The sequence below is a fragment of the Rhinolophus hipposideros genome (genome assembly GCF_964194185.1).
Source record: "Rhinolophus hipposideros genome assembly, chromosome: 10".
In the NCBI taxonomy this organism is placed as follows: Eukaryota; Metazoa; Chordata; class Mammalia; order Chiroptera; family Rhinolophidae; genus Rhinolophus; species Rhinolophus hipposideros.
In genome coordinates this window covers 7,117,570-7,141,420 of record NC_138056.1, presented here as the reverse complement: position 1 = coordinate 7,141,420, position 23,851 = coordinate 7,117,570, and the positions used below count along the sequence as shown (strand labels likewise).

Below are 23,851 nucleotides of genomic sequence, written 5' to 3'. Positions count from 1 at the left end.
TGGGAACCAGGAGGGAGCGCAAGGCCTGGCCTTCCCAAAGCTTACATCCTGATGCAGGGATGGATGGGAAAAGATTGGGCTACCAGGGACCGTCTAAGGTCACGTTTGAGTAGGGACTTGACTGAGCCTAGCGTACTGGGGGTGGGGGTAGAGGGGAGCACGTTGCAGATGGGTCAGTGGAGGTGGCAGATTTGAAGTACTACCGGGAGGGGCAGGGCAGGGAGGTGGTTTCATTCAGTTGTTTCCCAGGCAGCTGTAAGGTTGACAACTTTGGAAGTAGAGGCCCTTATTGGGGGCAGGAAAGACAAGGAAGTTTTCCCTTGGGGCCTTCTGGTTTCTACTTTGTGGTGGTAAGGGACATCTGGTCTTGAGCTTGCTTGACCTGACGAGTCCTAAATAATGGATCCAAGCCTTTCAACTCCATGGCTCTCCTTGGCAGCCCAGTGATATTTCATGGCCCAGAGGTGCCCAAACCTCATGACAGGTTGGGAGATGGGAGATGGCTTCCTACCTAGCCCTGAACACGATTTGTCTTCTCTAATTTGAACCAAGCTACCCTCCAAATGGGGGGACCCTTTTTGTGGTGTTACATCCACCAGCCCCGCTCCTCCCTGGCTTTCTGTGCTCACGAGGAACCAAGGCGGGGCCACCCTGGAGTCCTCAGCAGTGGCTGGCAGTGTGTTTCCTGCACCCAAAACCACCAGCCCGCCCTGGGGAGGGGCTGAACAGCCCTGAGCCCTGCTTGAGACAAGCTACAAGTGCTCCTTTCTGAAGGAAGCGCCAAAGAGAAAGCAGGGAGAAGGAAGCACTTAGTGGTCTGCAGGTGTTCAGGCTGAAGCCAGGAGTGGCTGACACTCCAACCCGCCACCTGCAGCCCCAACGCCTTGCAGGCAAGGTAAGCTGGGGCCCTTCTCTTCCTCGCCCTCCTGCGCCTCTGCCCATGCCCTGACCCATGCAGCAGCCTGGTCTTGCCAGTGCTCTAGAGAGGCCTCAGCTGCTCTAGGATGTTTGGGTCTCAGCTTCGGGCCAGAACTGGAATTCTTATTTTCTGACCTACGTTCAGAACCATTTCCAGAATAGGAAGCTGCCAGCATGGGCTTGGGGTGAGCTGTGGGCTGGAAAGCAGACGGGTTGTGCTCAGCTCTGCCATCAAGCTGGATGATCTTCAGCAAGCCCCTTCTCATGCTTACTGGGCGTCAGTGTTCCCCTCTGTAAGATGGGAGTGGGTTGATCAACATGGTCTCTGAGGGTCCTTTCCCCTTAACCCCCCGTGATGGTGAGAGGGGCTGAGGTTTGCCTGGAACAGCTCAGCACCTGGTGTCTTGCTCGGGCTTCTGTGGCACACTGGCCGGCTGGCTTACTCTGCCCTCCCACCCATCAGGGCACCATGGGGCCTCTTTTACCTGACCATGGGCAGCCTAGCAGGTCCAGCACCCTGTTCACTTTGCTTCCTCCCCACCCCCACTGTAGAGCCGCCACAGCCATGGCGGGCATGAAGACAGCCACCGGGGACTACATCGACTCGTCCTGGGAGCTGCGGGTTTTCGTGGGAGAGGAGAATCCTGAAGCTGAGTCGGTCACCCTCCGGGTCACGGGGGAGTCACACATTGGCGGGGTGCTCCTAAAGATCGTGGAGGAGATCAGTGAGTGCCCCTGGGCCCTACTGCTGATCTCAACAGCACGGGGTGGCTACAACTGGAGTCCCTTGGCACTTCCGGGCCACCCCGGCTGCACAGCGCTCGATAACAGTGTCACAGTGACTAAGGCACCAGCTTAATCATTTGGTTCCAAAAAAGACATTTCCCCAACTTCCCCTCCCTCCCACTGTCTTCCCTCCCTTCCTCCCACTCCAGCTGCTTCTGCGAGTCCCCAAAGAGCAGGCCTGGCCTCAGCCCTCCATTTACTCACTTCTAGGGGCCAGAGGGGCCCTGCCTAGGCTGAGGAATAGGTTACGTTCCAGGGATCTGTGGGGTGATCAGAGGGGGTTCTAGGGAACTGGGGTTCTACTTCCATACCTCCTCCCCCAGGCGGAAGCCCTCAGCAGGCTGGTGACAGGCCCAGCCTGGGTGGGAAGGCCCTGCCCCCACAGGAAGTTACAGCAGAGGAGCCTGTGGTATCAGCCATTGAGAACAGTAGGGCCAGTGACATGGGGGCTTCTCATAGCCTTTCCCTGCCGGGGGTGCGGGCTGCCCCTTCCTGGGAGGGCAGTAGGCACACCCTGATAACCAGAGCCGGAAGGCAGGCCCATGAGAATCCCAGCCAGGAGCCTGGGTGGCCTGCGGGTGGGGGTGGGTGGGCTTCCTCAGACCCAGCCAACCCACCACGTGCCTCCTGGGAGGGAGATCAGGGGCTGTGGACAGGCCGGCACCCCACAGCAGCCTGGCCAAAAGGCCGAGGTTGTGAGGGGAGCATCCAGAAGGAAGGGCCCAAGAAGGCTGTGAAAGCAGAAGTGGGGAACAGAGGGTCCCTCAGGAGACTGCGCATCAGACCAAGACTCTGGCAGGGCCTGGCCGAGCTGGGGCAGAGCGGGTGAAGACCTTGTTGGCGCCTGGGCACAGCAATGCAAAAGGCCTAAACAGGGAGTCATACTCCACTCCTCCACTTACTGCAGCGCTCTCCAGGACAAGTGCCTTCAGCACCTGTTCCCTGTGATGGGGACATTGTCCCCACCCCTCTCACCTGAGCTCATTCCTTAGTGCATCAGGTGTCTCTGGGGGCTCAACTAAGTTGGGCCCATGCAGCCCCTGGGCTCCGGGAGCACAGCTGGGCAGAGGAGACCAGCCTTTCTGCTGCTGGCGCAGGGCTGAGTACTGGTACAGCACAGGGGCCCCTGTGGGGGCCTGGAGCCAGAAGAGGGTCACCCCTAGCATGGGAAGCGGACACTTCCCATGACAAGCCAGTTAATGAGTCTTGAGACGGGGCCACAGCAGGAAGGAGCAAGGTATGAAGTTAGGGCAGGGTATGTTCTGAACTGGAGCCACTAGGCCAGGTGGGGGGATGGCTGGAGCGTGACAAGAAATGAGGCTAGGAAGGCCATCGTAAGGACTTTGGACTCCCCTGGAGGTGGAGGGCACCTCAGGGAGACTGTCAGGCAAGGGCTTACATTAGGCAGGCCCCTTGAGTGATGGTGGGCTGGAGACAGGGAGACACGGCCTCCCACAGTGGGTCAGCAGTGAGGATGAACAGGAGGGAGGGTTTTGGAGGTGGGATTGACATCAATTAAACGTGGTGGCTAAATGTAGAAGGCATGACACCCTGACTTGAGAGGAGAATCTTTGTCACCAGCACCCAGATACGGCACAAATTTGCCAGGGGCGTCCCTGTCCATGCCGGACAGACCGAGGGTAAGATGAATGTCTTGGCTGGGACTAGGAGTCATTGCATTTATAGTCCAAGAGCCAGGCACATGGCCTGTGAACAAGGTTCTGGAAAGATTAAAGCCAGTGAACGTGCCCCGTGGCCAGTGGCTCGCAGGTTCAGGCCACAGGAAGATGAAGCCATAGATTAGGTGTGACCTCCCCCCCCAGGAGGAAGCCATGGCAGAGGAGGAAGGAGAGGGTCCCAGACTGAACCAAGACAGGCCAGGGGTCGGCCAGGAGAGGGGCCGAGGAGAACAAAACAGGAGTAATGGGTTAAGAGGAGAGAGGTGGGTGCCAGAAAGCCAAGAACAGAGTGTGAGGGGTGGGGCTTAGCACTCAAATGCCCCCAAGGGGGCCGACAGATCCAGGTGGAGGTTTTCTTCACTAGCAGCACTGGTGACGTTAGGGAGGTGTCGGGAGACAGGAGACGGGGAATTGGGCCCCTCGCAAGGAAGAGCTTTGCACGCGCGGGAGGGCTGTGCTCATTCCGGGTCTTTGTGCTCACCTTGTACCAGTTCATGCTCCTAAAGGGAGCAGGAAAGCACACCATGTGTCACCTATCACTAGCTGCGTGACAAATGAAGTATTCACACTTCTAACCGAATGTTCACTTGCATGTTACTGTGCCAGCATGAGTGTGTCACAGACCCTGTCACTTACGATGTCGCAGACATCATCAGTGTCCATGAGGCCAGAGTCATTACTAGTCACATGTCATGAATTAGAAAACTAAGGCACAGAGAGGTTAAGGGCTTGGCCAAGGTTACAAAACTAGAAACCACTAAATATTTACAGAGTGCCTGCTGCTGCCTGCCAGGTACAACCCCAGGCCCTGCCGTAGCCTTTGTCCCAAGCTCTCCGAATGCCAAGGAAAGGCCAGAAATGGTGGGAGGACACAGGAGGGGCTGTATGGGGCAGCCTGACGGGCTGGAGTGCATGAGGTGGGCACACTAAGATTGGGGTACCTAGACTCTGGGTTGGGGACTCCCTAGGAAGTGATGTATGAACTGAGCCCAGAAAGATGATCAGGGTTAGCCAGCAAAGAGCCATTCTGCCATGACCGTGGTCCTAGACCCCGAGCCAACCTAGCCTGGCCCTGCCCTTGGCTTGGGCAGGGGAGGGGACGTCACCGCAGGCCTCTGAATCCTAGGCTTGTGCTCAGCGTTGGGGGCAGGGCCCTCGAAAGCTGATGTGCACCCACCCCCTTTTCCATGGTCCCGCAGAGCGCAAGCAGGACTGGTCAGACCATGCCATTTGGTGGGAACAGAAAAGACAATGGTTGTTGCAGACCCACTGGACGCTGGATAAGTATGGTATCCTGGCTGACGCCCGCCTCTTCTTCGGGCCCCAGCACCGGCCGGTCATCCTGAGGCTGCCTAATCGCCGCGCCCTTCGTCTCCGAGCCAACTTCTCCCAGCCTCTCTTCCAGGCTGTGGCTGCCATCTGCCGCCTCCTTAGTAAGGCCCCAGATATCCCCACTCTGCCCCCTGCAAGGGGCCTGATCCCCTCGGTTTACAGGCCCGGCGATTGTCATGTTGTCCTTGCTACCCTCTTCCCCATCCTGCCTGCAGGGCTGTGACCTGCCCCAAAGCACTCATGGGTGGGGCAGGAGCTCACAGGGCAGGATCTGGCCCCCACTGAGGCCCAGCTCCCCTCAGGTATCCGGCACCCTGAGGAGCTGTCTCTGCTCCGGGCTCCTGAGAAGAAGGAGAAGAAGAAGAAGGAGAAGGAGCCAGAGGAGGAGGTGTATGACCTGACTAAGGTCGTCCTGGCTGGCGGTGAGTACAGGCTGGCAGCCAGGGGCTGGGCGCAGGGGGGACCCATGAAGCCAGGGGCTGGGGGGCCAGGCCTGTTGACCCTGACCTGCACTCCAGGCGTGGCACCGGCGTTGTTCCGGGGGATGCCGGCCCACTTCTCAGACAGCGCTCAGACCGAGGCCTGCTACCATATGCTGAGCAGGCCACAGCCACCACCGGACCCCCTCCTGCTCCAGCGCCTGCCTCGGCCCAGCTCCCTCATGGACAAGACCCAGCTCCACAGCAGGTACAATGCCTGATGGGTCTGCGCCCAGAGCCATATCCCCTTGTGTGTGGGCCCCCACTCCCAGGGCTCTTGCCATCCTGTGTCCTGCTCACCCCCAATCTACGCCTCCAGTTTCCAGGCCTTTCCTATGTGTGTGTGCTTGCCCCCAAGACCCCTGCCCAGCCCCACCCCTCCCCCGCGCTAGACCTGGCTCAGCCCTGACCCCTGCCTGTGCTGTGGCCCAGGTGGCTGGACTCGTCGCGATGCCTCATGCAGCAGGGCATTAAGGCTGGTGACACGCTCTGGCTGCGCTTCAAGTATTACAGCTTCTTCGACCTGGATCCCAAGGTGGGCGTGGTCAGGGCAAGGTGGGGGTCTGGGTCAACAGGACATGGGGACCTAGGGTCAGGGATCTGGCCTCGGGGAATGTTAGGGACTTGTGAGGATCTTTGTCTCTGTCCACATCCGTTTATTAACTCCAACAGTGCTGGGCTCAGGCTGATGCCAAGGCCGTCAGGGAGATAATGACCACAGTTCAGTGTAGACAGTGGTGAGTGCCTGTGGGAAGCCAGCTCAGGTGGGCAATACCCAGCACCTGGGCTCAAGGAAGGCTTCCTGGAGGGGGTGGCACTGGGACCTGCAAGGAGCAGGGGTGGGCAAGGGACAAGGCTTCACAGGCAGGCGCCAATGTGCATCTCTCCCTCCCAACCTACTATCCCCACTAGCAACCAACAGGTTCATGCATCCCTCTGAAAGACCGCCAGAACCCCACACACACTCCCTCTGCCCCCCTTCTAACTGCCGCCATTGTCTACAGAACACTTGGGGTCTAGTGTCCTTTCTCCCCAAATTCCAGCCTCCTCTTTCCCAGCCTTTCCTGGGTGCTCCCTGACTCTCCTCTCCTCAGCTAAATCTCTCCTGGTGTCTTCTGTCCCATCCCCATGAGGAAGTACACCTGCTCAGGTGACCGTGCCCTCCATGCTATCTGTCCCCTGCCCACTTCCTGCTCACTTCTTACTCAGCTACATAGGACCCCCCCACACAGTGTCTCCAGCTGTCCTGGAGATTCCTCAGCTCTCTCTCCTGTCTCCAGGCCTCTGGGCATTGGCAAGCCCCAGGGCTCCATCCCAGCCTCCTCCTTTTCACCCTTTCTCCCAGAAATCTCGTCTGGTGGATTTACATATCATCTCCATGCTCTTCGTAGCTCCCAAGTTTATAATCTCCAGCCCAGACGTCTCTCCCCTGAGCCCTAGACTCGCATGTCCAACTGTCTCTTCTCAGGTATCTAATAAACACCTCAGGCTTCTGCCAGCAGTGGGACTCTGGGTTCCCAGGCTGCCCAGAACCCCCTCTCGCTATTGATGGGTTCATGGCAAAGGCCCAGACTTACAGCTGTCTGGGTCTGTCCCTTTCCCGCCCACCCCATCCCTCATCGTGTCCTGTTGAGTCTCCCTCGAACTAAAATCCCAAGCCACCCACTCTTCTCTGTCCAGACATCAACCTCTCTCATTCGAGAAGGTTACTGCAGCCCCTCCGAATGGACCTTTCTCCTCTCTGGGACTCCCCCACCTCCACACAGCTCTGGAATGAACATTTGCTTTGCAAGCGCACATTAGGTCATGTCACTCCTGCTTAAAAGGCTTCTGTGGCTGCCTGTGGCCCCAGGTGCCATTCTCTGAGGCCCAGCCTGATCGAACCTGAACACTTCTCTGTATCCTGCCCACTCCCTTCCACCCACACCCATCTCCTTTCCATTCCTTCCACATCCCCTTCCTCTCCTGGGGACTTTCTCGTTCCCTTCTCTTGCCTTTTCTGCCTTCTTTTGGATTGAGTAGTTGTCATGATTCCATTTTATCTCCTTTATATTAGCTTATTAGCTATGCTGTTGGGGTTTTTTTGTTTGTTTGTTTTTAAAGATTTTATTGGGGAAGGGGAACAGGACTTTATTGGGGAACAGTGTGTACTTCCAGGACTTTTTTCCAAGTCAAGTTGTCCTTTCAATCTTAGTTGTGGAGGGTGCTGTTCAGCTTCAAGTTGTTGTCCTTTGAGTCTTAGTTGTGGAGGGCGTAGCTCAGCTCCAGGTCCAGTTGTGGGTTTCTAGTTGCAGGGGGCGCAGCCCACCATCCCTTGAGGGAGTCGAGGAATCGAACCGGCAATCTTGTGGGTGAGAGGATGCGCTCCAACCAACTGAGCCATCCGGGAGGTCAGCGGCAGCTCAACTCAAGGTGCCGTGTTCAATCTTAGTTGCAGGGGGCAGAGCCCACCATCCCTTGCGGGACTCGAGGAGTTGAACGGCAGCCTTGTGGTTGAGAGCCCACGGGCCCATGTGGGAATCGAACCGGCAGCCTTCAGAGGGAGGAGCATAGAGCTCTAACCGCCTGAGCCACCGGGGCCGGCCCTGTTGTTGTTTTTTAAGTCGTGGTTTTGGGGGTGATAGCACACATATTCTGTTACCATCCAGTAATGTTATACCGCTTCATGTAGAGTCTAAGAACATCAGGGTACTTGCATTCCCCTCTTGTTATTGCACATTTCACTTCTCCGTACGTGAAAGGCCACAAAACATTGTCATACTTCTTGTTGCTGTTATTATTATTATGACGCTGCCTTGAGAAACAATTTCTATGACATATAATTTGCCCATTTGAAGTGTACAACTCAGTGGTTTTTAGAATGTTCCCAGAGTTGTGCAACCATCACCCCAATCAAGCTTAGAATTTGTTTTCACCCCAAAAAGAAATCTCAGATCCATTAGCAGTCACTCCCCATTTATCCCCCACTCCCCTCAGCCCCAGGCAACTACTAATCTCCTTTCTGTCTCTATAGCTTTGCCTATTCTGAACATTTCATGTGAATGGAATCATACAATATGTGGCTTTTTGTGATTGGCTTATTTCACGTAACATCATGTTTTCAAGGTTTGTTCATGTTGTAGCATGGTTCAGTGCTTCCTTCCTTTTTGTGGCTGACTAATATTCCATGTATAGATATGCCGTATTTCACTTATATCAGTTAATAGACATTTGATTTTAGACACTTGTTGACTATTACGAATAATGCTGCTATGAATATTCATGGACATATTTTTTCGTTTCTCTTGGGTATATACCTAGGAGTAAAATTGTGGAGTTGTCATTGTTATTTCTGCTTTAACCAGTCAGTTGTTTTCTATTAGACTTTTTGTTTTGAGATAACTATAGATTCACAGACAGTTGTAAGAATTAACACAGAAAGAGAAAAAAAAGAACAAAAAAAAAACGAATTACCACACCAAGGTCCTAGAGACGTGGGTATCCTGTATGCATTTTCCCTCACCAGAATCCCAACCAGGATGTTGACACAGACAAATCAAGATGCAGAACAGTTCCATTCGTCAAGTGTCCTGTTAAGACACTGAAAACATGAAAAAAACTCTCCTATACGTTCCCACACACTCACCATTCCCTGTGCTCTTTGTTCCTGTATATAGATCCAGAGTTCCAGCTGATATCCTTTTCTGTCTGCCTGAAGGACTTTTTTTAACATTTCTGGTGATGAATTCTTTCAGCTTTTGAGTGTCTGTATGAGTCATTATTTTGCCTGTAATTCTGAAAGATATTTTTATTTGGTGTAGAGTTCTCTGTCGACAAGTTTTTTGTTTTGTTTTGTTTTTCGGTACCTTAACTTCACAGTCTTGTGGCTTGCACTGCTTCCAACTTTGAGTCTGTTGTCATTCTTCGTTCACCTGTATGTAATGTGTCTTGTTTTGTGACTGCTTTTACGATTTTCTTTTTATCACTGGTTGTAAACAATTTGATTATCATGTGCCTGGGTTCACTTCAGATTTCTCATGCTTGGGGTTCATCGAGCTGTTTTCATTAAATTTGGAAGTTTTCTGGCTATTATTTTTTCAGGGTTTTTTTTCTGCTGCCCTCCTTTTATGGCATTTCAATTACATGAGTATTAGACGGCTAAAAATCATCCCACAGCTCACTGAGGCCATTCAGTTAGCCGTTTATTTTTTTTCCAGTCTTAGTTTTCTTTGTTTCATTCCAGATAGTTCTATATTTTTAAGTTTACTAATCTTTTCTTCTGCCATGTCCAATCTGCTGTTAATCCCATGTCTAGAAGTTAAGTTTTGATTTTTTCAATATTTTCCATATCTCTCCTTAGTGTATACGTACTTTTCTCTAGTTTTTGAACATACAGGATATACTTATAATAACTTTTAGTGTTTTTATCTACTAATTCTATGATCCATGTCATTTCTGGATTTATTTCTACTGACTATCATCTCCTCATTATGACTTGTATTTTTCTGCTTGTTTTCATGCCTGGTTATTTTTTATTTGATGCCAGACATTACAAATTGTGTGTTCTTGGGTGCTGATTTTTTGTTTGTTTGTTTTTTTTGTAGTCTAATTATTTGTAAACCTTGTTTGGGGATGAAGTGAAGACACTTCGGAGCAGTTTGATCCTTCCAAGACTTGAACATTAATTACACAGGATAAAAGCATCCTTTAATCTAGGGCTCATCTACTCCCTTTAAGGGAATAGCCTTCCGAGTACTGTATTTGATGCGCCATGTATGATGAGGTTTCTCTAACCTGGTGGGGAGTGTGAACTATTTCCATCCTATGTGAGGTCTGGTAAATGTTCCCCCTGCTCCTTTCCAGAGTTTTCTTCCACCTGCCTTGGGTAGTTTCGTTACACACACACACACACACACACACACACACACACACACAATGCACACACGCACACGCACTGACGAGTACCCAGCTATAGACTCAAGAGGAGCCCTCTGCTGATCTCCAGAGCTTCCTCTCTGTGCAGCCATCTCCTCTCCAGTACTTTGTCCTGTGAACTCTAGCTGCCTTGGACTCCCCAAATTCTCAACTACATCTCCACTCAAGGGATATGCTGGGCTCTGTTTGGGGTACTCCGCCCTGAGCAAGAGCCTGGAAGTTCTCTTCAGGCAGTCAGCCAGGGCAATTTTAGGAGTCACCGTGTTTCCCTTCTGTGTTCTGTGTGGCTTGTTTTCCAGTATCTAAAAGCCATTTGCTCTTTGTTCTCATTTGTTTCTTAAATTTTTTTTTGTCAAAGTAATATACGATGGCTTAAAGAGTTAAATAGTCCAAGCAGGTTTATAATAACAACAAAGCAGTTTACTGCTGCACCTCTCCTTATCCCAGATCTTGGATCCCTAGAGACTGTAGATTTTAACTCTGTAGCTTTTTATTCTAGTATTTATGTCTGTATCACATGCTTATATATTTCTGTTCCTTGTGTTTTTATTTCACTCATTATCTATTGACTTTGTATGAAAGATGAGGATTTAGCTGTCTTACACCCTCCTCCCCCCCCCTCACACACAATACAAACATTTCTTTGTACCTTTCCAATTGAATTGTGCGATAGTTTTTGGTGAAAACAGCGTCATTATGGCTGTAAATAGTAACACATATAAATAGTATTCTTAGCTAAGCCACAGAGTAGTGATATTTCCTTTCTTGGTCAAGTTCTTCTTATAGGTCATAATTGCTGTATTTTTATTAACTTCTTTTTCTATTAATTGTCTCTATACAATTAGAAGAGAGACCCCAAAAGGCTATCTGGACACTTGATGTGGCTGTGGCTTGCCATTGGGGGTCTTCACAGTGATGAAGTGGGGTGTTCCATAGCCAAGCTCCTCTAACACAGCAACCGAGCCACAGTACTCCTTTCAAAACAGTTGATCACTTTAGGACATCAATGAGTGTGATTTCCTTTTCAGGACCACAGAATGGTGGCACTCTACACCCACTGCACGACTGTTGTCCTTAGACTTCCCTTCACTACTTCCTGGGAATTCCTATATGGGACTTCTTGGTTCCTGGATCACTTGTGTTCCTCTTTCTTGACTGACTCCCTCATTTCGATGGAGCATATACTTCAACAGCTTCCCTTAAAAGGGTATGTGAGATTTCGTTTCATACCTGCATGTCTGAAAAAGTCACTATTCTACCCTTACCCACGTTATAGTTTGGCTAGGTATAGAATTCTAGGTTGGAATCATTTTCCTGATAATTTTTGAAGCCACCTTCCCACTGTCTTCTTGTTTCCAATGTTGCTGTTGAAAAGTCTGATGCCATTTTTATTTTCAGTCCTTCCATATGTGACACACACTTTTATTTGTTTTTGGAGGTACGGGGCAGGGACAAGAAACTTTAAAAATCTCCCCCTTATCTCTTGGTGTTCTTTTTTTTTTTTTTTCTCTTGGTGTTCTAAATCTCTCAATAGTATGGATCTTTCTTCATTGATTGGCCTGCACACTTGCTGAGCCCTTTCAAATTAGAACCTGGGTCCTCCAGTTCTGGAAAAATGCCCTTTATAATTTCTTGATTAATTTCCTCCACTCTATTTTTCTGTTGCTTTTCCTTTTTCTGGAACTTAGTAGATATTAAACCTTCTAGATTTATTCTTCAAAGAAACAAATTAGACATTCATCTTTTCTTTCTTGTTTTTAAGCTCATTCTCTTTCTGTTCTACTTTCTGGAGAGTTCCTTGATTTATCTTCCAAATGAACTATATAATTGTTAATTTCTACAGCTTCATTTTTAAGTTCTAAGAACTCTTATGTTATGAGTGTTCCTTTTTAAAGCTTATAGCACTTTACCAGCCCCAGAAGCCCCCGTAATAAGCCCCCACCATGCACTGTCTCCCACAGTGGAAACCACCAATGTTACCTCTAACACCATAGATGAGTTTTCCCTGCATTTGAAATCTACATAAATGAAATCACACAGTCTATACTCTTTTGTGTCTGGCTTCTTTCACTCAGCATTATGTTTGTATGATTCACCCATGTGGCATATAGGTGTAGTTTATTCTTTCTCAGTGTTGTGTAACATTCCGTTCTGTCAATACACCACAATTAATTTCCATTGATGAGCATTGTGTTATTTCCAGATTGGGGCTATTATGAACAGAGATGCTATGAACATTTCAGTATATGTCTTTTGGTGAACATAGGTATACATTTCTGTAGGGTATATACCCAGAGGTGGAATTGCTGGGTTCTAGGACAGACACTGGGGCCTGTAGTAAATAACTGTTAAACAGCTTTTCAAAACAGTTGTTCCAATTGACACCCCATCAGCAGTGTATGAGAGTTTCGGTTGTTCCACAGTTTCACCACACTTGATATTTCCAATCTCTTCCAGGGTAGCCATTCTGGTAGGTGTGTAAATGTATCTCATATGTGTGTTTTTTAAATTTGTTTTTTAAAATAGCTTTACTGAGATATAATTTACATACTATATTAGGTTGGTGCAAAAGTAATTGCTGTTTAAAAGGTTAAAAATAATTCCAAAAATAGCAATTACCTTTTCACCAACCTAATATAAAAATTACCCATTGTGAGCAGTTTGGTTATTTTTAGTAAATGTATATAGTTGTGCAATCATACCACAGTCCAGTTTTAGAACATTTCCATCACCCCAGAAAGCTCCCTAGTGCCCATTTGCAGTCATTCCTCCTCCCACACCCAGCCCCAGACAACCACTGACATACTTTTTATGTGGCATTAATTTACATTTCCCTGATGACTAATCAAGTTGAGCCCTTTTTCATATGGCGATTAGCCATTTGGATATCCGTTTTGTCAAGTTTCTGTTCAAGTTTTTTACCAATTTTTATATTGACTTGCTTGTCTTTCTCATACTGCTTTGGAGGAGTCCTTTATTTTGGCATATGAATACTTTGTCAAAATATATTGTGAATATATTTTCTTTGTAAAAATATATTGTGAATATATTTTCCCACTCTGTGCTTTGCTTTTTCATTCTCTTAGTGGTTTATTTTGATAAACAGAAGTTACTAATTTTAATACAATGCAATTTATATTTCTTCTTTTATGATTAACATCTTTTGTGTCCTGTTTAAGAAGTCTTTTTTATTCCAAAATCACAAAGATGTAGTCCTGTTTTTCTCAAAAGTCCTTATTGTTTCCACTTTCACATTTGAATCTGCAGCCCATCTGGAATTCATATTTGTATGTGGTGTGAGGTAGGGGCACATATAATTTTTTTTGACACATGGGTATCCAATTGACCCAGTGTCATTTACTAAAAAGAGCATCGTTTCTCCAGTGATTGCAGGATCACCTTCGTCCTACGTCAGGTGTGTGTCTACCTCTGACTCTCTTTGGTTCCATTGGTCAATTTATTTCTTGTTGCCAATGTCGCAGTCTTAATTACTATATCTTTAACTTTACAATTGTTCCTTTTAAAAATAGCCTTCTGTTCTCGTTTTATGAGCGCAGTATTTTGTCTTTATAAGGATTTTGACTCGTGTTGGAAGTTTTCTTCTACTCCGTACATTGTCTTTATTTCCTCCAAGCTCTTTTTTTTGGTCTTGCTCTCTGTAATTCATGCTAGTAGCATTTCTTAAATGTGGGTAATCCTTGACTAACCTTTTGTATTTACAAGTAAGGCTCTGAGAAACCAATTGAAAACCCTGAGTGGATGAATTGGGCTTAGCATTTTGGGGGCCTCCTGGGGTGCTAGGGCAGGGATGTCACTCTCTTGAGGCGATTTCTCTTTGGTTCATCAGTTTCTCAGCAATGAAACGTCTGATCTCCTGACTGGGCATAGAAGGCTCACTGACAATGTCTTGGGTGAAGAAAAAGCTGGGGTGTCTTGGGCAGTGAAGAAAAGCTGGGGTGTCTCAGAATGCCTTCTCTTAATTCTTCTGTTCTCAGCATCTTGCACCCCCTCACACATCCAGCTGTGCCTAGAGTACCAAATGCGGAGGTAACTCCAGCTCAGCATCTCAGTAAATCTCTGGCTTCTGCCAGGAGCTAACTGGCTGTCATTTGGTTGCAGGGAGTAGGGAAGGACCTGCTTCTTTTATAGACTTTCTACAGTCCTCATTTCTGCCCACCCTCACCTCTCAGCCAAGGGACCCCAGACCGGAGCCTGTCTAGGGGTTCACATGTGAACTGGATGCCTTTATCCAGATTTTTGTTCTTATTATTGTTTGCTTTCTGCCTATTTTCAAAACTCATTAGTACCTTTACCAGAGAACAAGAGAGAGAGAACAGTGTGAGATCTCAACTCTCTTTCCTTGCAACTCCATTCCCATGCACGTTTTTGCTTTCCATCTTCCAAAATGTATTTGGCATCTCTCACCTGCTCTAGTCCCTTCCCTCTTCCTTGTCCTTTTGGGTTTACCTTTTTTATGCCTTTGCTATCAATTTTAGTGGGTTGCAGAGGGAGCATAGGCTTGGTCTTCTGTGGGTAACTAGGATCGCCCTTTGAGATTTGGACTCCCTATTCAGACCCTCTGGAATGTTCTTCCTGTCACTCTTCCCTTTAGTCATCCTTCAGGTCTCAACACAGCATGCCACCTCCTCAGGGAAGCCTTTCCTGAATGCTTCCTCATGTAGAGTAGCCCCCTGCAACCCAGTTCCATTCTCTGTCTTCACCATCAAACTTGTGGTATCTTTGCCTGAGGGCCTGAGTGAGTTGCCCTACAGCAGCTATTTCCTTAATAGCTTTTATTGCACCCTTGGATTGCTTTACTTGTCGATTGGTTTACTCAGTCCTCCTTTTGCCCTCAGCAGCATGTGGTGTGCACAATAGACATATAGTCAATATCTGTACACAAAGGCTTAGAGAGAATAAGGTGCCACTTCCCTGGACAGATGGGGTTAGCAGACTGTAAGGCTGGGATTGGCGTCTTCTGCCCATGTGGGGCCACTAAACGATCTTGCCACAGTATGAAGGACAGGGCCGAGGGCTGAGGCTCGCAGGAGCTGGGCACATGGGGTGCTCAGGACAGGTGGCACCTGACCAACCCAGTCTTCCCTGCCCACCGCTCCAGATAGACCCAGTGCGGCTGACGCAGCTGTACGAGCAGGCTCGGTGGGACCTGCTGCTGGAGGAGATTGACTGCACTGAGGAGGAGATGATGGTGTTTGCAGCCCTGCAGGTGCCAGACAGGCCTTGGGGACCGGGGGGGGGGGGAGCTGGGGTGCAAGCCAGTCCTGGGGCAGGAAGGCTCTTCCAGAGTGGGGCCCATCTCTGGGGAAGCCCTGCTCAGGGTATGGCGGGACCAATGGCCTGCCCGCTGAGCCCACCCATGCACCCCACCCAGTACCACATCAACAAGCTGTCCCAGAGCGGGGAGGTGGGTGAAGCAGCCAGCACAGACCCAGGGCTGGAGGACCTGGACGCAGCCCTAAGCAACCTGGAGCTGAAGCTGGCGGGGTCAGCACCCACGGACGTGCTGGTGAGGAGGGGCTCCAGTCGGGGGGCGGTCAGGCCCAGCTCAGGGCCCGGGCCCCCGTCTCACTCCTCTCCTCCTCAGGACAGCCTCACCGCCATCCCGGAACTCAAGGACCATCTCCGGATCTTTCGGTAAGTTTGGGCCCTGCGGTAGGGACCCGTGTGGAGAGGGAGCAGAGGAGGGAAAGGTAGCCTGTCCCCACCTCCCGCCTCACCCTCAGGCCCCGGAAGCTGACCCTGAAGGGGTACCGCCAGCACTGGGTGGTGTTCAAGGAGACCACGCTGTCCTACTACAAGAGCCAGGATGAGGCCCCTGGTGATCCCATTCAGCAGCTCAACCTCAAGGGTGAGTGAGGGCGGCCCGGGCAGAACAGGGCCCAGGGCAGGGCTGTGGGTTGGTCAGGTGATGGTCTCACCTCAGTTTTGTCCTGGGGGCCAGGGAAGATGCCCTGTGTCCTGAGCCAGCTGTGCAGGGCCGTCATTTACCCAGGGGCCTCTCAGGCGGCCTCCCCCTCTGCAGCCTTCTAGCCCACGCCTTCTCCCTCCAGGCTGTGAGGTGGTCCCTGATGTCAACGTCTCAGGCCAGAAATTCTGCATCAAACTCCTGGTGCCCTCCCCTGAGGGCATGAGTGAGATTCACCTGCGGTGCCAGGATGTAAGGGCTGGGCAGGGGCCAGGGCTGGGCTGAGGCTGGAGTGGGGGCGGGGACAGGGGTAGGGGCTGAATCAGAGCTTGGCTAGCCCCTCACCACCTTCGCCGATCCTCCCATCACAGGAGCAGCAGTATGCCCACTGGATGGCCGGCTGCCGGCTGGCCTCCAAGGGCCGCACCATGGCGGACAGCAGCTACGCCAGTGAGGTGCAGGCCATTCTGGCCTTCCTCAGCCTGCAGCGGACAGGCAGTGGGGGCTCGGCCAACCACACCCAGGGCCCTGATGCCTCCCCTGAGGGCCTCAACCCCTATGGCCTTGTTGCCCCCCGCTTCCAGCGAAAATTCAAGGCCAAACAGGTACCAGAAAGAGTGGGTGAAGGGAACGACCACAGCATTTACCTGGCCAACCTTGGCCCCTGGATCTCCACAGAGCCTTCTTTTGGAAAGCCATGTGCTCACTTGTTACTTCTCCCACCATGTCCCTGAGATTGAGGGTGCTGGTCCCCTCCCTCTGGGGACCAGCTGCCCATGTCCACCTCAGGGCCTGGCTCAGCTCATAGTTGCTGACTGGTGAGAGGGTGCACTCTGGTGGCCCCACAGTGGGCACTGGCCCTGCCCCAGGATTAGCATCCTGTCTCCCTGATGGGGACAGGCATCGGGTCCCAGGGACTTTGGCAGCCCCTCACCAGTGTGATCCCACAGCTCACCCCACGGATCCTGGAAGCCCACCAGAACGTGGCCCAACTCTCGCTGTCTGAGGCCTACCTGCGCTTCATCCAGGCCTGGCAGTCTCTGCCCGACTTTGGCATCTCCTATGTCTTGGTCAGGTATGAACTCCACCCAGGTCTGTTCTGCCCTCACCTGCTGCCTGTGGGTGGCACCCTAAAGCCTCTCTTCCTGTTTTCTGTCAGCAGACCTTACTGAGGGCACCCCATGTGCCCCCCTCCCCGCACCCCCACAGCAAACACAACAGGGAGAGAGATCAGACCAGGAAAGCAGGAGACCCAGCTCTCTGCCATGGACCACTCCGTCTGGGCCTCGGTTAGCTGGTCTGTAGGACAGGGCCAACATTGGCTACTGTGACAGGGAATGCCCCCATTTGCCCATTTTCCAAGCCTGCAAGGATATGAGTGAGGCAATGGATGAAGATGGTACCAAAAAAAAGTTGTTATTTAGAGGCATGGACTGCTTGCCTGATGCTGCTAAACACTGTTATAATGATTATATCAGTTAAGCCCCATTTTCCAGATGAGGGACTTAAGGCCCAGAGAACCTAAATAACTTACTTGTACAACTTGCTCCTGAGCACCACACCAGGCTGTCTGGGTGGGCTCCCGGGCCACGCAGGCGGGGGCCCTTGCTCACACTCTGTCCCTCTGGGGACCAGGTTCAAGGGCAGCAGGAAAGACGAGATCCTGGGCATCGCCAACAACCGCCTCATCCGCATTGACCTGGCCGTGGGCGACGTGGTCAAGACCTGGCGCTTCAGCAACATGCGCCAGTGGAATGTCAACTGGGACATCCGGCAGGTGGGCCCAGAGCGAGGGTGGGGGCAGGGTCAGGAGGCAGCGCCAGGGCCAGCCAGGACAGCGCAGGGGCTGTGCCCGTATCCCACCCCCACCAGTCCCTCTGACTGCCCGCCCTGCAGGTGGCCATCGAGTTTGACGAGCACATCAACGTGGCTTTCAGCTGCGTGTCTGCCAGTTGCCGCATTGTACATGAGTACATTGGGGGTTACATTTTCCTGTCAACGCGGGAGCGGTCCCATGGGGAGGAGCTGGACGAGGACCTCTTCCTGCAGCTCACAGGAGGCCATGAGGCCTTCTGAGGCCTTTCCTACTGCCCCCATCCCGCTTACCGCCTGCCATGGCCACTCGTAAGCCCACACCCACTGGGACTCACTGCCCACACCCTCTCCAAACATGCACGACCAGGGCACATTCACCCACTGACACTGGCTTTGTGCAGACCAGGGACCTGGCTGGGCCCAACCCTGCCGTCCCCCAGGCTGGGGAGGGTGAGTTCTACAGGGCCCGCCCTTCCCTTGTCTGGTTGGCCAAGACCAACCCCCCTGACCTACTTGTAGTCCCTGAGCATATGAGGAAGACCAGCTGTAGCTATAAGGTGATTCAAACTGGAGTCTTGTTTTTGTTGTCTTTTTAATAAATATTTTATTGTTGGATCATCCTTCCTCTGGAACTGTGCTTGGGGCCACTCTGACACTCTGTCTCTCCATTACCAGACAAGGAAAGGGGTTTTCCTGAGATAGAGATGAGTTAATTAAAGAGAGGGAGACCTAAGTCGGCCTGGGATTGGGAGCTGGGAAAGAGGTGAAGGGCAGAGGGCACAGGCTTCAGGCACAAAGAATAGGGGTGGGGTGGAGTGGTAGGGCATAGCTCACGGGTAGGGCGTAGCTGCAGGGCCTCCTTGAAGTACTTGGGAAGCAGGAAGCCATCCGCATTCCCTGGAGTCAGGATCACTCCATTGGCAGAGCGGAAGAAGGGGATTCCATCTGTAGACAGAGCCAGAGATGTGACTTGTGCCTTCTCTGCAGACCTAGGGCAGTCCCTGCTAGGTCCAGACTCACCTGCCAGGGCCAAGGGCCCGTTGATGAACACGGCCACTTCACAATTTGGCCGCATGCCTGCGGAGACAACTGGAGCTGGGGCCTGGGGCGTCTGGGGTTGCAGTTATCAAACCTGGGGAGGCTGGCATCCTGGGCTCAGTGGGGAAAAGGGGGTGCTGTTGCATGCATGGTATGGGGTGGTCTTGGACAAAAGAGGCTAGGACCCTTGGAGAGGGCCCTGGGAGGACAGAGTGGGTGGGAATAGCTGGAGGAGAGAACTGACCACTGATGACACCAGGGTCCCCAGGCAGTCCTGGGGCCAGGTGGACGTGCGTCCTTCCCTGGCAAGACAGGCCCTTGAGCAGGATGGAGGGCCAGTGCTGCCAGAATGTGCCATGGACAAGCATCAAAGGCAGGGCCTGTGGGGTCTCCAGGGGTATCAGCTCCAACTCAGGTACCTAGCATGGGTTGGGGAATGGGCAGTGAGACCTCCCTCACAGGCAGGGGTCCCACCTGGCTCTCCCATTTGTCTCCTGAGCCCCACCTGCAGGGAGTGACCCTGATTGGCCCGGATGAGAGGGCCAGTGCTGGGGTCCCCCGGCTTCAGGGCGAACCGCTGCTTCCCACTGGTGTCCACCACACGCTGCACATCTTCGGCTGAGAAGCTGCGGAACTGGGGTAGCTGCAGGAGGGTGCCCAGGGGCACGAAGCCATCTGTGGGCAGGCAGGGTGCTGAGGAGCCTAATTTGCTCTGGCCTCGGCCAGAGTTAACAAGGCGAGCCACAGGCAACCGGAACAGAGCCTGGGCTTACAGGTCACAAGGGTTCATCTGTGTGACCTTTAAAAAGTCTCCCTTTTCTGGGCCTCAGTTTCCTCAACTGACAATGAGAATAGGATTTGCTTCGTGTCGGGTCACAAAGATAAAATGACCCTTTTTAGCACAGTACTTGGCCCAAAGTGGACACTCAGTAAGACTCATTTGCATCAACACCCCCCACCCCCAGTGCCCATTCTTGGGACAAGTGTTTATTTGTCCACTGGGCTGGAAGTATCACGAAGCCTGGCTCAGACAAAGGCTCCTCTCCCAGTTTGCCCCGGACGTGATATTGGGTTTGGGGCCTTGGTCTTCCCTGTACATGAAGGGATGTGCCCTCTGAGTAGTCCCCATAGGGAGCAGTAGGAGCCATAGGCGAAGGCAGCCAGAGAGGCTCACACTGCTCCTTGCACTTGAGCTCCTCCTCGCCCCAACCTCCACGAACGTCACTTACCGGCCCCCATGGGAAGCCCCAGCTTCAGGGCCCCGTGGCGCAGGGCGTAGGACAGAGCCTTGGACAGTCGCACATCTCCATCCTGCAAGACCCCAGAGGTGGCCCCTGGTCCCCGCGGTGATCCTGCCCTGCTACTAACCCTTAACTCGGAGTGACCTGATGCAGGGGGTGACCAGTGAGAGAGGAGTCCCTGTGCTCTCTGGGAAGAGTAGGACCCAACAGCCCCCACTCCCACTTCACCAGCATTTCCCAGGGAGCCAGGGCTCAGAGTCGCCTTACCCCTGCCCTCCCACCACAGGATGGGGTATACCTCTTCCTGGGGTCTGTGAGCCCTTCTACCCCTGGGCCGCGCTCCTGCCTGCTTCCTTCCTCCAGAGGAGTTCATAGCCAAAACTGGGGGGAGCAGTGACATGTGGGGACTGTTAAGGACCCTTCCATGTCTCCACCTTGCCCAGAAAGTCACAAGCCTCAGGATGCGAGAGCTGGGAGGGGAATAGTAAGCTCATTAAATTCACTTCCCAGTCCAACTCCCTAGTGCAGACAGGGAAACTGAGGCCCAGCCAGCCAGACTTGCCCAAGGTCATACTGTCAGCCACGGAGCCCAGGAAAGCCGAGCCTCCGCGCTTCAGGCTCGCGGGTCTGTCCCGCGAGACGGGCGTGAGGAGGCGGGGCCGGCGTCCAGGCTAACGGGGCGTTAGATTAGGGTCGGCCAAGACGGACCTAGCAGGAACGCGGAGGACAAACCCGGAGGCTCACCAATTCCTGCTGTTAGGGAGCTAATACCGCGGCCTCCTGAGGGCCGGGACCAATGAGAAGCCTAGGAAGGAGGGGCGGGCACTTCCGCTCTGAACAAAGGGGCGGAGTCTGAGGGCTGAATTGGCGGTAAGTGACAGCTGGAGGCTGGAGCTTCCGGACCCTGGTAGGGGTCCCTGCGCGTCCGGGGTTGGAAGCAGGACCCCTGGGTTTGGGAGACATAGGCATTAGGGGGTAACTGGACCCAGAACCTCTGGGTGGTAGGTGTGCCCTGGAATCCCAGGGATGTCTGGCCCCAGGAGTCCGTGGCTCTTGCTGGATAAGACACTTTACTGCCCACCGGGGTGCAGAAGGGCTGGGGGTATCCTCAGGAGGTCTGTGGGTGGCTGTGGGTCCCCCAGCGTGACAGGCCTGGCTGTGACCTCCCCCAGAGCTGCCCTGTCCAGACCATGGACCCTGAGGTGTACCTGCTGCTGCATTGCCCCCCCGGTGGGCTGCCCAAGGAGCAGGTATGGGCTGAGCTGAGCCCAGCCCACGACCGTCGCCCACTGCCAGGAGGGGACAAGGCCATTGCTGCTGTCTGGGAGAGCCGGCTACAGGCCCAGCCCTGGCTCTTTGATGCCCCCAAGTTCCGCCTGCATTCTGCCATCCTAGTGCCCACTGGCTCACCAGGGCCGCAGCTGCTCTTGCGCCTGGGCCTTACTTCTTACCGAGACTTCCTGGGCACCAACTGGGCCAGCTCAGCTGCCTGGCTGCAACAGCAGGGAGCCGCCGACTGGGGTGACAAGCAAGCTTACCTGGCAGACCCACTGGGGGTGGGCGCTGCACTGGCCACCGCCGATGACTTCCTTGTCTTCCTGCGCCGCTCTCGGCAGGTGGCTGAAGCACCTGGGCTGGTGGATGTGCCTGGTGGGCACCCTGAGCCTCAGGTGAGATGCCAGGCTGGGCGCAAAGGCACAAAGACCCAGACAGCTCAGCTTTGTTTTCCTCATCCCTCAAGGAGGAATTGGCCTGGGTCTTTTCTGAAAGTCTCTGCTCTTCAGCCTTCCTACTGCCCCCTGCCCCGGGACCTGTGGGAAGCTAGGGAATGGGGGTGAGGACCTGGCCGGACATCTGTTTGTCCATCTGGAAAAAGAGGGCCTGGGTCAGGGGAACACCAACACTCTTACACTGTGCCCAAACAGGCCCTCAGGGACAGCAAGTATGGAGGAAGGCAGGGCGGGAATAGGTGGGGAGCAGGGGCTGAGCCTGACCTCTCACAGGCCCTGTGCCCTGGTGACAGCCCCCTGCACAAGGACCTCCCTGGGGAGCTGGTGGTGCATGAGCTCTTCTCCAGTGTCCTCCGGGAGATCTGTGATGAGGTGAGTGAGGGGTGGCCAGGACAGTGTGGTGGGCCGGCAGGGAGGTGGTAGAACGTGCCAGAATTCCACAACCTCATTTTGGGCTGCTGGGAGAGTGCAGGCATGTGGCATTGAGGGAAGAACTTGGCTTTGCAGCTGGGCACACTTGGAGTTCTCAATTCTAGCTCTCATTTCTGTATACTTCAGGTTCTTCCTCTTTACAATGGGAACAATGATAAATGTCTTGCCTATTCCCCCCAGGTTTGTTGAAAAGAGGAGTAATTGGGAATCGATTTATTGACTCCCTTGGGTGTCTCTGGGCAAATTGTTCAATCTCTCCGGTTTTGATTTTCCCATCTGTGAAATGAACATGCCCAAGATCTGACATCCTGTGATTCTGGGCATTTGAGCTACAAACTGTAAAATGATGTACGAGGGTAATGCATATTCTGTTCTCCATTGAGAGGGGCGGAGATGTGGGCAGTGGGCACTGACAAGTGAAATCTCTGGCGCCAGGTGAACCTGCCACTGCTCACCCTGAGCCAGCCGCTGTTATTGGGCATTGCTCGCAATGAGACCAGTGCCGGCCGTGCCAGTGCCGAGTTCTATGTCCAGTGAGTGAGCTCTGAGGGACAGGGTCCTGGTTCCTGGGGTAGGTGGGTGGTTGAGGGGGATGGCTGAGGTAGGTGGGGCTCCACAAGGACCCTCCTGGGGCTGGGCACCCACCAGCCACTCTCATGTTGTTGTCCAGATGCAGCCTGACTTCTGAGCAGGTGAGGAAATACTACATGAGTGGAGGACCTGAGGCCCATGAGTCCACGGGAATCATCTTTATGGAGACACAGGTGCGAGGTGGTAAAGTCTTGCTTAGAAAAGGAGCTGAGGGTGGGACTTGCAGAGGCCTAGTGATACGTGTTTGTCTCTGAGGGCTGAGTCAGACAGGGCCCCCAAATCTCTGAGTTTTTCTCTGGAGCCACAGGCCTCACTGGGGAAGCCAAGGACTTGCTCAGCCCCCTTAGCGTGTATCCCTAGGGACCATGCAGTGCAGAGGGCTCTGAGGCTCAGGAACTCTGGGCACAGCTCCTGCACGAGACCTGAGGGCTGGATGTCTGGATCTCACTGTCTCCCCACAGAGCATACCGAGGTTGCAGGAGACCGAAATGTGGGCCGAGCTCTGCCCCTCGGCCAAAGGCGCCATCTTCCTCTACAACCAGGTCCAGGGAAGCCCTCCCTGAGTCGCTCGAGGGTCCCCAGCCCAATCACCACAGCTTGAGAGATAATAAAGGACTTTATTCTTGGATACGGCTGGCATCTGCTGTTTCTGTGAGACAGAGTGGGGCCGCTGGGAGAACCCGGGGTGGGTGAGAGACCCAGGACTTGGGGAAACAAAGTCCGGCCTTCGTTTTCCCCTGTGCAAGCTGGGATGCGAGGCGTGCCTCCTTGCCATGCTCTGGTGAGGGTCCGGGTCGACTATGGGGCGGAAGTGGTGCAACAGCGGTGTAACTAACAGCCATGTTCGCGGGACAGAGCGACGGCAGCTGCTCCATAAACCTCACTGAAATCGGGGCCGCCCGCTTACCCGGTGGACACGCGCGCCTTACAGCGCAACCAAAAGACTCGGCCCCAGTGGGCGGGCCGAGGC

At 52.9% G+C, this 23,851-nt stretch overlaps 3 protein-coding genes across 11 annotated transcripts; 2 read left to right on the top strand and 1 right to left on the bottom strand.

Annotated features, from left to right (window-relative positions):
* The first annotated feature begins 722 nt into the window (after window positions 1-722).
* FERMT3 (FERM domain containing kindlin 3) lies at window positions 723-18,469 on the top strand. 2 transcript variants are annotated; one of them, XM_081064471.1, is made up of 15 exons: window positions 723-895; window positions 1,471-1,643; window positions 4,583-4,816; window positions 5,018-5,137; window positions 5,234-5,402; window positions 5,627-5,729; window positions 15,228-15,335; window positions 15,501-15,635; window positions 15,714-15,763; window positions 15,853-15,977; window positions 16,180-16,286; window positions 16,406-16,639; window positions 16,985-17,109; window positions 17,670-17,811; window positions 17,931-18,469. In XM_081064471.1, exons 2-15 carry the CDS (start codon window positions 1,484-1,486, stop codon window positions 18,108-18,110), a joined length of 1,992 nt encoding a protein of 663 aa, XP_080920597.1. In that variant the 5' UTR covers window positions 723-895; window positions 1,471-1,483; the 3' UTR covers window positions 18,111-18,469. The 2 variants fall into 2 exon arrangements, with proteins under 2 accessions (XP_080920597.1, XP_080920596.1); XM_081064470.1 differs by having other exon boundaries at window positions 17,670-18,469.
* Window positions 18,319-20,910, bottom strand: TRPT1 (tRNA phosphotransferase 1). Of its 6 annotated transcripts, none has more exons than XM_081064511.1 (8): window positions 20,873-20,910; window positions 20,427-20,598; window positions 20,117-20,198; window positions 19,393-19,562; window positions 19,132-19,306; window positions 18,870-18,926; window positions 18,684-18,794; window positions 18,319-18,542 (listed from the first exon to the last, which is right to left on the bottom strand). In XM_081064511.1, exons 2-8 carry the CDS (start codon window positions 20,526-20,528, stop codon window positions 18,454-18,456), a joined length of 786 nt encoding a protein of 261 aa, XP_080920637.1. In that variant the 5' UTR covers window positions 20,529-20,598; window positions 20,873-20,910; the 3' UTR covers window positions 18,319-18,453. The 6 variants fall into 6 exon arrangements, with proteins under 6 accessions (XP_080920637.1, XP_080920638.1, XP_080920639.1 ...); XM_081064512.1 differs by having other exon boundaries at window positions 20,427-20,509; window positions 20,873-20,904; XM_081064513.1 differs by having other exon boundaries at window positions 20,703-20,886.
* NUDT22 (nudix hydrolase 22) lies at window positions 20,842-23,569 on the top strand. 3 transcript variants are annotated; one of them, XM_081064516.1, is made up of 6 exons: window positions 20,842-20,998; window positions 21,301-21,798; window positions 22,132-22,230; window positions 22,726-22,823; window positions 22,961-23,054; window positions 23,343-23,569. In XM_081064516.1, the coding sequence occupies exons 2-6, from the start codon at window positions 21,319-21,321 to the stop codon at window positions 23,442-23,444; spliced, it is 873 nt and encodes a 290-aa protein (XP_080920642.1). In that variant the 5' UTR covers window positions 20,842-20,998; window positions 21,301-21,318; the 3' UTR covers window positions 23,445-23,569. The 3 variants fall into 3 exon arrangements, with proteins under 3 accessions (XP_080920642.1, XP_080920644.1, XP_080920643.1); XM_081064517.1 differs by having other exon boundaries at window positions 20,990-21,035; XM_081064518.1 differs by lacking the exon at window positions 22,132-22,230 and having other exon boundaries at window positions 20,979-20,998.
* Window positions 23,570-23,851: the final 282 nt, after the last annotated feature.

Bases quoted from the DNA above. Each gene is read 5' to 3' on its own strand.
- NUDT22 (XM_081064516.1), top strand. From the start codon at position 21,319: ATGGACCCTGAGGTGTACCTGCTGCTGCATTGCCCCCCCGGTGGGCTG. The intron at 22,231-22,725 runs GTGAGTGAGGGG...CTCTGGCGCCAG, and splicing joins TCCGGGAGATCTGTGATGAG to GTGAACCTGCCACTGCTCAC. The intron at 23,055-23,342 runs GTGCGAGGTGGT...GTCTCCCCACAG, and splicing joins TCATCTTTATGGAGACACAG to AGCATACCGAGGTTGCAGGA.
- FERMT3 (XM_081064470.1), top strand. From the start codon at position 1,484: ATGGCGGGCATGAAGACAGCCACCGGGGACTACATCGACTCGTCCTGG. The intron at 15,636-15,713 runs GTGAGGAGGGGC...TCTCCTCCTCAG, and splicing joins CAGCACCCACGGACGTGCTG to GACAGCCTCACCGCCATCCC. The intron at 16,287-16,405 runs GTAAGGGCTGGG...CTCCCATCACAG, and splicing joins TTCACCTGCGGTGCCAGGAT to GAGCAGCAGTATGCCCACTG.
- TRPT1 (XM_081064508.1), bottom strand. From the start codon at position 20,528: ATGTCACTGCTCCCCCCAGTTTTGGCTATGAACTCCTCTGGAGGAAGG. The intron at 19,307-19,392 runs GTGGGGCTCAGG...AACCCATGCTAG, and splicing joins ATCAGGGTCACTCCCTGCAG to GTACCTGAGTTGGAGCTGAT. The intron at 18,543-18,683 runs GTGAGCTATGCC...TCTCTATCTCAG, and splicing joins CCTGCAGCTACGCCCTACCC to GAAAACCCCTTTCCTTGTCT.